The sequence below is a fragment of the Strix aluco genome, chromosome 5 (assembly GCF_031877795.1).
Source record: "Strix aluco isolate bStrAlu1 chromosome 5, bStrAlu1.hap1, whole genome shotgun sequence".
Lineage (NCBI taxonomy): Eukaryota > Metazoa > Chordata > Aves > Strigiformes > Strigidae > Strix > Strix aluco.
The window spans coordinates 87,708,919-87,721,790 of NC_133935.1; the positions used below are offsets into that span (position 1 = coordinate 87,708,919).

Consider the following 12,872-nt stretch of genomic DNA (forward strand, 5'->3'; position numbering starts at 1 on the left):
TTGCGCATCTTAGCCTTAGGCCGGGCTCTTAGACTCCTCTGAAATGTCTGTCAGATAACTACAGGAGCAGCCTGGCAGGTGGGGATCTCCTTGAGATGCTTCTCTTGTTGTATTCTTTTTAAAAAGCCAAACGTCTGCCTTAACCCAACAATTTCTAATGCAAGGAAAACCTTTCACCTTGTCTCGTTTTTCTTTGCTCTAATGGATAGAGGGGAAAAATGCAGATGGAGTGGCATGAGTGCAGTTTAATTCTGTAATATTTTGCAGAAATCTGAAATCTGTTGCGTACCCCACGTGAGAGAAGACTTGTAGCGATGCTTCACCCGTTAACGTGGCAGGTCAGGAGGAATTCATTCCCCACTTCCCATGGGCAGGCGGGCGCTCAGCCACCTCCAGGACATCAGGGCTCCATCACGCGTAACGGCAACTTGGGAAGACAAACGCCATCACTCTGAACGTCCCCCCCTTTCCTTCTTTTTCCCCCAGTTCTACAGGCTGAGCATGACGCCGTATGGGCTGGGACATCCCTTGGGTCAGTTGGGGTCAGCTGTCCCGGCTGTGCCCCCGAAGTGAGGAACCTTAACAAAATGGATGCAAGACAACTAAGAGAGACACTGGTCAGGCAGGATAACGCAATAAAAGGGTGGGCTCTCAGCAGGAGGGGCTCTGGAGATAAGGAAGGAGCTGCAACTACTGAGTCCCAAGATAAGGAATGGGGACTCAACGAAGGCTAAGTTGTCATGACTATAGAAATGCTAACTAGGTGAAAAGTCACGAGAGGCAGAGGAGGCATCTTCAATCTTCATCCTGCAGACCCCCGCCCAAGACCACCAGGAGCCACCGCGCAGGCGCAACGGAGAGGGACTTGGGGCGGCATTTACGTCAGTGATTTCTCAAAACTGATTGTAATATCTCTCCCTATTCTCGGAATTATAATGAATAGGTAAACGCTTTACACTATAGAAAGGAGCCGCTTTTCGCTCCAAGGGGTGCACGCTTGTGGAGGAGCAATCCCCCGTGCACCCAGCGCTGTAATAAACAATGCCTGCTTTCTAATACTCTGATTCTGAGTCTTAGAGAGTTCTTCCTCGACCGGATTTTCCGTATCACCCCCTCCCAACTCCTTGTGCACCCCCAGCCACTCGCTGGTGGGGTGGGGTGAGGAGCAGAAAAGGCCTCGGCTCTGTGTAAGAGCTGCTCAGTGATAACTGAAACATCCCTGCGTTATCCACACTGTTTCCAGCACAAATCCAAAACAGAGCTCGTACTAGCTACTGTGAAGAAAACTTAACTCTCCCCTTAGCCAAAACCAGCACATTTAGCTATAAAGATACCTCAGCAAAAGCACGGCAACGTGTGGCTCTGCACCACGGCAAGGGCGCCCAGCACAGCCAGCCAGCCGCTCACCCCTTCCCCGCCATCTTCACCCTCTCCACAGCGCGGCCAACGTGGCGGCCCCGGCGCCCGCCTCACGCGCCTCTTCCCGCCAAAAGGCCGCCCCCGCCCAATGGCCGCGGCGCGAGCGTTCCCCGCGGTCCCGCCCCCCTCCCCGTCTCCACGGCAACAGGCTCCGCGTCCCCCCGTGTTACGCAGCCCGGGTCGCCCCGGCGACACTCGCGCAGGCGCAGCCGGGGCGGCCGGCGGCTCTGAGGGGTGTGGGGATCGCGCTCTGCCGGCACCCGCCGCCTCCGTCTCGACTGGAAAAAGGGGACCCCCTGCGCTGCCTGAGGGGAAGGGGGTGTCTCCTCACCTCTCCGGAGCCCGAGCTCTGCGGCAGGTACTGTGGCTGCCCCGCGCCGGCACCGCCTGGCGCCTGGGGCCTGCACAGGGTCGGGGGGGTCTGAGGGGGGAGATTTGGGGCCGCCTCTGTGTGGTGGGTCAGGACTGGGGGGGGTGCGGGGCCACCTCTGTGTGACAGGGGCCGGGATGGGGGGGGACATGTCGGGCCTCTTCTGTGTGAGGGCGGTGTGAGCTGTGGGGCTGCCGGTGTGTAACGGTGAGGTGTGGTTGCGGGGAGCCGTGAGGCAGCTTCTCTGACAGTGGGGGCAGCTGTGGAGACCCCCCCGGGGTGGTGTGGGGGGGTGGTGTCTGGGGGCAGCTGTGGAGGCTGCCTGCGTGTGACAGTGGGGTCTGTGCAGGGGGAGCCCCGAGGGTCCCTGTGCGTGGCAGGGGAAGCTGTGACACTTGTCTGTGTGTGACAGGGCTGGGGGGGGGGGGGTGCCGAGGGTGTGGGAAGCTGGGGCTGTGTGTGGCAGAGGGGATGGCGTGGGGGGAAGCTGGGGGGTTTGGGGCAAGGGGAGGTGTGTGGGACCTCCCTGTGTGGCCCTGGGGTCAGCGCCTGCTGGGGTGTCAGGGTGAGGCCTCCCCTCATGCCTGTGCCTTAGCAGAAGAGGGCAGGGGACGGGGCAGGACGTAGTTCAGTCTGGAGGTGAACACCCCACAGCCAGCCCCCCTCAGCGAGTAGAAAGGGACCAAATGTCCCTTTGATTTCAGTGTCCTAACAGTGCAGCTTCTGCTTCTGCAGGAGGACGTGGTTCAGGGAGAGAGGTTGGGAGTGTGAGGGTTGGGGAGAGGATCTCTGCTCAGGGCTGCTCCATTTGTCAGTGTGGGAAGGGAAGTCTTGGGGCTGAAAGCGTGTGAAAAACCTGTCAAAAAAACTACCAGGCAATGTGCTCTTGTAGAATTCTCCCGGTAATCCTGATGTTCACTCACTATTTCACCGTTGAATCGTTGTACCAGTAAGAAGGCAGTAATGTAAAGGTGCAGTATTTGTCCCAGAAAGCAAATTCTTTATGTTCCCATCTAGTGCAGAATGATGTGACAAGTTTTTCAGTGAGTGGCAGGAAGGAAGAGTCGCATATTTTGGTGATGGGACTAGAAGAAAAAGTCAGGTGATGAGGTGACAGTGCTGACAGTAGAGTTCATTGAAGAAATATGACCTATTTTTCCTGGTAAAAAGAATCTGTTTTTTTTAAATATGCTAAACATGACTCTGGCTAAAGGAAAAGTCCATTTACATAGTCTGTTTTAGACTACTGCTGTTTTTTCTTTAATCATGTGCTGACTGAGGGTCTTACTGTACAAAAGTTGTCAAATTCTGTCATTTCTCTGTGTTTGTTGTTGCAGATCATGGCAGCAGAGCAGAGTCCAGCAAGTTCCGTCATCGACAGGGCCGTCAAGATGAGGAAGGAGATGGAAGCCCGGAAAGTGGTCTTGGCCTGGGGGCTCCTTAATGTGTCTATCGCAGGCATGATCTATACTGAAATGTGCGTGAATTTGTTACATCTGAGTCAAACAAGCAAAGCCTCCTCCTTTGTATCTGCCTGAATGTTTCCTGGGACTGAATAGTTGCAAAAGGATAACTTCTTTGTTTTCTTCTCAGGTCTGGAAAACTCATAAGCTCCTATTACAACATCACCTACTGGCCACTCTGGTATATTGGTGAGTTGCTGCAGCATTTAAATTAGTTTTCAGGGTTCTCTTCTTTTATTCACTTGTTCAGTTTTATTGCTGGAGAGGTGGTCTTTAAACCAGCTCTTTTTTTTTTTTTTAAATTGTTTTTTTTTAAATTTAAACCAAAACTTTGGTTTGCTTTCTGCCATCTCCCTTGAAACTTGGAATTTCTTCCATTTTAGTGACAGGTAAGGAGTGTTAACAGCTTTCTTAGGTATGGAGAACTTATTTGGTGCATTAAATCTGTTTAATGTGTGGAGTAAGGCTTTGGGGGACACGGCAGATTTTACTGCCGTGTTGTACCGTGGGCGTGGATGGCATTTCACAAGAATTAAAGTTTGTTTCGGAGGAGCAGACTCTAAGCCAGCTGCATCAAACGTGATTAGAGGATGAAGCAAGAGGAGGAGAAAAATCCTGAGATGAGTGACAGATGATTTGACAGAGGATGGTTTTTGAGAAAGACTGTGAAACTTAATTGTAGTAGATTTGGAAAATGACTGTCTGTCTTTAGAAATTCAATTGTAGCAGTATAAATTAATCTCAATATAGAAAGGAAAATTATCTCCGAAGGTTCTTACATAAAAAGGTGAAGAAATCTTAGATATTGCCCAAACTGGTACTTCTTGACAGCACTAATAATGACCTGTTTGTAATAGGCATATGCCCATGTTTGCAAACAACCCACTTTTGTTATTCCCCACGCTCAAGCTACAGTAAAAACTTCTCTGTTTCTTCTAGAACTTGCACTTGCATCTCTGTTCAGCCTGAATGCCTTATTTGATTTCTGGATGTACTTCAAATACACGGTGGCACCGACCAGCTTGGTCATGAGTCCTCGCCAGCAGACCCTGCTGGGGTTGCAGAATGCAGGTGGGTGCAATAAACATCTCCGGCAATCTTTTTTAATTCTTCTTTTTTGTTTCAAGATGGTGTCTCTCTCAGCGGTGGGATTCTTTAGTGGAGTGAGTTCTGAATGGCCTCATCTGACAGGAGCGGTGAACTGAATTTCCTGCAGCCTATTAAAATTCACAATGTCAAGTGATAATTTGATGAGTGTTTGTGGGGAGAACTGGTGGGGAAACAAACACAGAGACGGTGAACAAGGGCAGGATGAGAGCGGCTGCTGAAGGGCAGAGAGGGACTTGAACACTGTGAGGTGTGACAAGGAATTTGTGACTTATCCATGGAACTAGGAGCAAGGCAGAGAGCGCAGGTTTATATTTTATTTTGATGTCCTACTGCTGTCACGCTGGGTAACGAGAACCAAATGAGAGGGACAGACAGACCTTCGTCAGAAAATGAGCCTAGAGAGCGGACACTCAGAAAGCTTTTGAAGATCCAAGCAAAGTTCTGAAAAGAGCCTGACAAGGTAAATAGACCAAAAGCAAAATGCTAGCACGGTAGTATTGCACTCTGCTGGTCTGCCCCTAGGAAATGGGCAGCAGGTGGTTATAATGCTGCAACAACAAGGTTCAAGCATCTCCTGTGTTTATTTGCAGAGATAAATTAAGACATTCAATGCCTAAAGATGCCCAGAGTAGGCAGGTGGACGAGCTGATGAAATAGAGACCCCCCCTGGGTTACTCAAGGTGCCTGGTAACACTGAACTGAAATCTGAAGCTGCAGGATTCGTGCTGAGTTGTGGTCCTGTGTCTCAGTCTTCTCTTTTTTTCTGTCAGTGGCTTGACTGCGGAGTTCTGTAGGGACACTGGTTTTTCTAGCGTCCCTTCTAGCATCTTTTTTAAATTGCCTTAAGATAGCGTTGTGTCTGCGTTTGAAGGGGGGAGGAGAGTTTGGGGCTGCTGCATCCACAATGCTAATTCTGTTTTTCCTCCTTGCAGCGGTACAAACAACTCCAGCGCGTGAGCTGGCGGCAAAGAAAGCCCCGTCTCTGACACCTTCTCCTCCGATCCAGGGCCAGAGTGTGCTGAGTTCCAGCCCGTCCCGCTCCCCAAGCGCCAGTCCAAAGTTTACTACCGGTTGTACCCCAGGGTACAGCCCTCAACGACGGGCTCTGTCAAGCACCAGCGCTGCTTACGGCAGTGCTGGAACCTATTCCCCAGGCAGCAGCTCCAGTCAGGTAAGGACCAGGCCAGCTCCCGAGGGTACGGTTTGGGTCTGTGCTTTGTGCCCTGTGCCGCTGAAGGGGAGCAGCAGCCAGCGGAGAGTTGTCTGTGTGTGTCTTTGCTCCTTTGGCAAAGCAGATCTCAGTTTGTCCTATCGGGATCTGTCCTTTTTCCCTCGTGTCACCTCATCGGGTTGGAGCAGCTGGTTTGTTTCAGAACAAAGCAAAAACAAGAAATCAAACTGTCAGCGCAAAGGAGACCAAAAGAACCCAACCCAAACCCCAAACAAGAGTCTTTTATATTCATGTCATTTACAAATCAAGGTGGAATTCTGTCTTCTTTATATGATACAAGCGTTTTTTTTTAATTTGCCCAAGGTTTCCAGCTGCAGCTGCTCTCCTAGCGGGTCACCGTCCCCCACTGGCATTGGGCCAGTGGAAAGCAGCAGCTTAAGGTCTCGTTACTGCTCTTCCCCCGGTCTGTGTCATTCTCCTACGGGCGAAGAAGATTATATGACAGACCTCAAGGCACTGCACACCTTCCTTCGGAACGAAGAACAGAAGCAGCAGAGAGTTCAACTAGGTAAAAAAACCAAACTGATTTGATCGGAAAAGCTTGGTCAGGAGAAGGGGTTGGGTTTATCGGAGATTGGCTTTTATGGATGAGACAAGTCGCAAAGGATTCCAAGGGAGATTTGTTTTAATTTTTCCAGATCCTCATGCACGTGTTCTGCACTTACCTCGACTCCAGGCTGCCGCCTCACCCCAAATATCCCGACGGCAAAACCTTCACTTCCCAACACTTCATTCAGACACCGGATAAACCAGGTACCGGCGCTCACATTGAGCTGCCCTTGGCCTCTGGGATCACGTCAGCACCCTTGAAATCCCCGACACCTTTGGAACTTTTCACTTGCAGACACTTCGAATGAAAACGTATTTTGCATCTACCAGAGCAGCATCAATCCGCCCCACCACGAGCTGATCTACCGGCGCCGCGTCTACAACCTGCCCAAGGTACGGTGGTGGTAGCGGTGTCCTCCGGCTGTCAGGAAATCTGATTGGGGTCTGATTTGGGGCTTTTTTTTTTCTCAATTTAGCCACATTTATTGACTGTTGACACTTAGGCTGGCTCAGTGCAGGCAGTAAACCTTAGCTTGGCCTTTGACCATGATGTTGTACTTAGTCTGCTCCTAAATAGTAGATTTAGTATCTGTTTAAGGTCCATACGTACCTAGGCAGTAGCTTCCTCTTGTTTGTTTTCTAACAACTTATTTTAAAATACCACATCACGTAATCCTTGATGTGTGTTGTCACCCGGGGCTTGTCCCTAAGAATCCTGGGGGGAAGCTTCTGTCCTGGTTTAGGCCCGGAGGGTAACTAAGCCCCACGCAGCCCTTCACTCGCTCCTTCCCCCTCAGCGCTGGGAAGGAGGAAAATTTAAACAAAAAGGCTCAGGAATTGAGATGAGGACAGGGAGGGGTTTCCTCACCCGTTAAAACAGGCAAAACCCCAGACTCGTTAGGGGAAGGAGAACAAGAACATCGCTTTGATTCAAACACTCACAAACCCAACACTTAACAGGCAGACTGGGACAGAGAGAAGCATTACAAAACACCTCCCCTCACCCCTCCCTTCTTCCCGGGCTCAGTTTTGTTTGAGGGTCCTGCTTTTATACAGTTTAACAAACAAATCCTATTAAAATAAAAAAAAAAGGGGCGTGGAAACATCCGGTAGATCGGCTTCACTCGGGCGCATCCCGGATCTGGCCAGGATCCGGGGCGCATCCGAGGAGTTCCTGTCTTGTAGGAAACAGCTGGCTTAGGGTCCAAAAAGAGATATTCTTTATCTAGTTTTCAGAGGAAATCTGGTCGTATTTCATGCGGATAGGGTGCTGGTCGGGAGGTTCACTCAGAAGTCAACTCTGGTGCGAGGCCTGTGGGTCAGGCTTTGGTTTGAGGCCTAAGGTTCAGGCCTTTTTATGTCCCCCAAACAATCACCAAAACCCCCCAAAACCCCATCATCCAAAAATACCCAAAACCGCCAAAATATCCCGAAAACCCCCACCCACCCCCCAAAAAACAAAACTCAAAACCCCCCAAAACCCCAAAGAAAACCAAAGCCCCCAAAACCCCTAAAAACTCCCAAAACCCCCCAAACCACCAAAACCCGCCCAACCCCACCAAAAAACCCCGAAAAAACCAAACCACTGAAGCCTCAAAAATACAAAAAACCCAAAAACCCAAGGACACCAAAACCCCCAAAACCCCACCACACGCACAGCCCCAGCGCAGCTTCCGCTCTCAAACTAGCAAAATTCTCCAGTGAATTTTAATTTTCGATCGATCCCTGCTCTGCTTTCCAAAAACCTCCAGCACGTCAAGTATTTAGAGATGATAACCCAGCCAAAACCCACGTTTGGTCTTTTTCCTGGCATTTCTCTCGCTGAAAAAAGCCGAGGATGAAGGCAAAAACGCCGCCAGCCCCCCCGTGAGGCCGTTTTGCGGTGGCTTTCTCAACGGCCGCTTCCTCCGCCTGAAAATCCCGCTGGGATTTCTCCTCGGGGACTTGACTTCAAAGTTTTTTTTCTCTCTCTGTGGCTTCAGGGCAGAAACAACCTGTTCCACACCTTGCTCATGTTCCTGTACATCATCAAGACCAAGGAGTCGGGGATGCTGGGGTGAGTAGTGCCGGGGTGAGGGGAACATCCTGCCGCGAGGCTCCTCGTCGAGCTGGAACCGCTCCAGCGGGGGGACGGGAACGGGGCTAAAACCACCTTCGCGTCTGCAACGGTCGCGGCTTTTTTGTAAAATTGGAGAAATGTGAACGGGTGGGAGCGACCAGCGACGTCCAGATTCCGCTTCGGCCTCAAAGAGCCGCGCTGGAGTCACGGCAAAGCCCGATGCTGCGCGGTAAAGTGCCCCCTGGGGAGTTTTTCATTGAATGTTTGAAACAGGTGCTTGGCGGGTGGGGGGGTTTGGTGGGGTTTTTGTGGTTTTGGTGGGTTGTCTGTAGTTTTGGTGGGTTTTTGTGGTTTTGGTGGTTTCGGTGGGTTTTTTGGGTTTTTGGTGGTGCACGAAGGATAGTTTTTCATGTAGTATTTGAAAGAGACGCCTAAATTTCCGTGCCGTTCACTCCGACCCTGTTCATTTCTGCAGGCGTGTCAATCTGGGTTTATCCGGTGTCAACGTCCTGTGGATTTTTGGAGAGTAACATCCCCGCAGGCCGCGGCTCCGAGGAACGATGGCGAGAGGAACCGAGCAGCATCGTTCCGTTGTGGATTGACACGGACTGACTACGAAAATGGACCACTTCAGTTGGATTTTGTGGGCGGAAGGGGAAGCATTGGGCATTCCCCGGGCAGGTTTGGGGACGATATTATTTAAAATGTTTTGCTGCCGGGACGACCCCGCGTCCAAACCCCCGGCGGGTTTTCTCTTCCCGGCTCCTCGCCCCAAGGGCTCCTGTTTCAAAGCCTTTTGCCGTTTCTGTTCTGTTCTGGGTCCCCGCAGAACCGAGTTGAACTGATGCCGGGACTAACCCCCCCCTGCCTCCGGGGGCTGGCCGGGCCCTGCCGAGGGTGTGCGCAGCTGCGAGGAAGGGCCCAGGGATCTGGGCGAGGGCAGGAGCCGCCGGCGCCAGAGGGGACCGAGGGCCGATGGGAACCCTTGGGACTGGGGGGGGGGTAAGGGGGGGTTGGGGGGGGTTGGGGGGGGGGTTGGGGGGGGTTGGGGGGTTTGGGGGGGGTTGGGGGGGGTTGGGGGGTTTGGGGGGGGTTGGGGGGGTTGGGGGGTTTTTAGGGGTGGTTTGGGTTTTGGGGTGGTTTGGGGGGGTTTGTTTTTTTTTTGCGTTTTTTTTGCGGGTTTTTCTGCGCCGTTTTCCTGCGCCTTTTTTTTTTGGCACCTTTTTTTTTTTGGCACCTTTTTTTTTTGGCACCTTTTTTTTTTTGGCGCGGTTTTTTTGTGCGCCTTTTTTTTTGACGCTTTTTTCTGTGCCTTTTTTTGGCGCGGTGTTTTTTTGCGCCTTTTTTGGCGCGTTTTTTGTGCCTTTTTTTTTGGTGCCTTTTTTTGGTGCTTTTTTTTGGTGCTTTTTTTTGGTGCCTTTTTTTTTGGTGCCTTTTTTTTTGGTGCCTTTTTTTTGGTGCCTTTTTTTTTGGTGCCTTTTTTTTGTGCTTTTTTTTGGTGCCTTTTTTTTGGTGCCTTTTGGTGCCTTTTTTTTTGGTGCCTTTTTTTTTGGTGCCTTTTTTTGGTGCCTTTTTTTTTGGTGCCTTTTTTTGGTGCCTATTTTGGTGCCTTTTTTTTTCGTGCCTTTTTTTTGGTGCCTTTTTTTGGTGCCTTTTTTTGGTGCCTTTTTTTTTTGGTGCCTTTTTTTTTTGGTGCCTTTTTTTTTGGTGCCTTTTTTTTGGTGCCTTTTTTTTTGGTGCCTTTTTTTTTGGTGCCTTTTTTTTTGGTGCCTTTTTTTTTTGGTGCCTTTTTTTTTGGTGCCTTTTTTTTTTGGTGCCTTTTTTTTGGTGCCTTTTTTTTTTGGTGCCTTTTTTTTTTGGTGCCTTTTTTTTTTGGCACGGTGTTTTTTGGCACGGTGTTTTTTGCGCCTTTTTTGGCGCGGGTTTTTTTGGCGCCTTTTTTGCGCCCTTTTTTGGCGCACATTTTTGCGCCTTTTTTTTTGCACCTTTTTTTTCTGGCACAGATTATTTTTCTGGCGCAGGTTTTTTTTCTGGCGCAGGCTTTTTTTGGCGCGTTTTTTTTTTTGGCGCGGTTTTTGGCCCAGTTTTGGGCGCTTTTTTTGGGCGCGTTTTTTTGCGCTTTTTTTGGCGCGGTTTTTTACGGGTATTTTGCCGAGTTTTGGGAGGGTTTTTTGCAGGGGTTTTTTTCAGATTTTTTTGCAGGTTTTTCTGCGGGTTTTTTGCGCGTTTTTTTGCGGTTTTTGCGGGTTTTTTTACGTGGGGTTTTATTGTGCGTTTTTGCTCGGGATTTTTGTGCGCTTTTTGCAGGGGGTTTTTGCGGGCATTTTTTGCGGGTGTTTTTTTGCAGTTTTTTGCAGGTTTTTTGCCGAGGTTTGGGAGGATTTTGCAGTTTATTTGCCGATGTCTGGGAAGTTATTTGCAGGGTTTTTTTGCGGATTTTTTTGCGGGTTTTTTTGCAGGTTGCTTTGTGGGTTTTTTGCAGGTTTTTTTCCGTGGTTTTTTTGCGGGTTGTTTTTCAGGTTTTTTGGAGGTTTTTTGCAGGTTTTTACAGTTTTTTTGCCGCAGTTTGGGAGGTTTTTTTACAGGGGTTTGGGAGATTTTTTTGTAGGGATTTTTGCGGTTTTGCGGATTTTTTGCGGGGGGTTTTTTTTCCGTTTTTTGCGGGTTTTTTGCGTCTTTGCGGGTTTTTTGCGTCTTTTTTGCGGGTCTTTTTTGCGTCTTTTTTGCGGGTTTTTTTGCGTCTTTTTTGCGGGTTTTTTTGCGTCTTTTTTGCGGGTTTTTTTGCGGTTTTTTTTGGGCGGTTTGGGGGGTTTTGGGGTTTGGTGGGTTTGGTGGGTTTGGGGTTTGGGTGTGGGGGGTTTGGGGGGTTTGGGGGGGTTTGGGGGGTTTGGGGGTTTTGGGGTGGGGGGGGTTTTGGGGTTGGGGTTTGGGGGGTTTGGGGGTTTTGGGGTGGGGGGGGTTTTGGGGTTGGGGTTTGGGGGGTTTGGGGGGTTTTGGGGTTTGGGGGGTTTTCAGGTTTTGGGGTGTTTTGGTTTTGGGGGGGATTTGGGGTTTTTGTTTTTTTGGTGTTTTGGGGTTTTTCAGTTGTTTTTTGGTGTTTTGGAGGGATTTTTGCAGTATTTTGGATTTGGGGATTGGGGATTTTTGTGGGGGTTTTTGGGTTTTATTTAGGGGGTTTTGGGGGGTTTATTTTTGGGGTTTTTAATTTTTTTATTTTGGGGGCGGTTTTAAATTTTTTAAAATTTTTTGTTCAAAGTAAGCCCACCATCCACCTCTGGCAGCCTTGCGAGCTCTGCCCTGGCCCATGCCTCCAGTACAACCACAGCTCTGCCCTTCCTTTACCTTTCCAGTGATCTTTTCACTGGCTTTTTGGCTCATAACCTCTGATTTGGGAGCCTCACGGACTGACACGCAGCTGCAGCACCTCGGCAGGAGCCCGGGCTCCATAAACCCGCAGGCTTTTTGGGGCAAAAAAACCTACTTGGGTTTGTTTCAGAGAAGAATTGTTCAATATTTGCCAAAAAAGTATTTTTATATTTTATATATGGGAGAGGAGAATCTCTTGTAAATTCTGGCAAATGAAGGCTTTAGAATTGTATGGTTTAAAAAAAAAAATATTAAGGGGAATAAAAATCCATAAGCCCTCCTGTCCTGGCTTAGCCAGGATAGGGTTAAGTTTCCCCCGCAGTGGGGGGGGAGCTCTAGCCGGGTTATTCAGATACCATTGGGAGGGGTTACTCAGATACCATTGGGACAGGTTATTCAGATACCATTGGGACGGGTTACTCAGATACCATTGGGACGGGTTACTCAGATACCATTGGACGGGTTATTCAGATACCATTGGGACGGGTTATTCAGATACCATTGGGACGGGTTATTCAGATACCATTGGGACGGGTTATTCAGATACCATTGGGACGGGTTATTCAGATACCATTGGGACGGGTTATTCAGATACCATTGGGACGGGTTATTCAGATACCATTGGGACGGGTTATTCAGATACCATTGGACGGGTTATTCAGATACCATTGGGACGGGTTATTCAGATACCATTGGGACGGGTTATTCAGATACCATTGGGACGGGTTACTCAGATACCATTGGGACGGGTTACTCAGATACCATTGGGACGGGTTATTCAGATACCATTGGGACAGGTTATTCAGATACCATTGGGACGGGTTATTCAGATACCATTGGGACGGGTTATTCAGATACCATTGGGACAGGTTATTCAGATACCATTGGGACGGGTTACTCAGATACCATTGGGACGGGTTACTCAGATACCATTGGGACGGGTTACTCAGATACCATTGGGACGGGTTACTCAGATACCATTGGGACTGACATCACATCCTGGCGCGGAAGCCAGAGGGGTCGGTTAACACGTGTGTTGTGCCATCGCGCTTCTCGCTGCTGTATTGGTAGATATTTTGCTCTGTTCATTGTTATCACTGTTGTTGTTGTTGTTTGTTGTGTTGCTGTTGCACTGTTGTATTAAACCTTTCCTTATCTCAGCCCGGGGCTTTGCCTTTCACTCCCTTTGTGGGGGAGGGGCAGCGGCCTGCGTGGTCTCAGACCCCAGCAGGGACTAAACCACCACACCCCCCCCATGCTGAAGGTCTCTGAGTCGTAAACTGCCAAAACCCCCCATTTGTACAA

At 49.6% G+C, this 12,872-nt stretch overlaps 2 protein-coding genes across 2 annotated transcripts; one reads left to right on the forward strand and one right to left on the reverse strand.

Annotated features, from left to right (window-relative positions):
• Positions 1-1,635: 1,635 nt before the first annotated feature.
• LOC141924077 (transmembrane protein 209-like) lies at positions 1,636-9,174 on the forward strand. The gene is made up of 10 exons (XM_074825925.1): positions 1,636-1,777; positions 3,127-3,266; positions 3,383-3,441; positions 4,192-4,323; positions 5,295-5,533; positions 5,897-6,121; positions 6,232-6,346; positions 6,438-6,535; positions 8,125-8,198; positions 8,677-9,174. The coding sequence occupies exons 2-10, from the start codon at positions 3,130-3,132 to the stop codon at positions 8,729-8,731; spliced, it is 1,134 nt and encodes a 377-aa protein (XP_074682026.1). The 5' UTR covers positions 1,636-1,777; positions 3,127-3,129; the 3' UTR covers positions 8,732-9,174.
• Positions 9,175-9,284: 110 nt separating this feature from the next.
• On the reverse strand, positions 9,285-10,384 carry LOC141924078 (uncharacterized; the record flags this gene model as incomplete). The annotated part of the gene is made up of 2 exons (XM_074825926.1): positions 9,285-10,018; positions 10,081-10,384. Coding segments are annotated over 2 exons (1,008 nt in total), but the record flags the coding sequence as incomplete, so codon positions are not given.
• Positions 10,385-12,872: the final 2,488 nt, after the last annotated feature.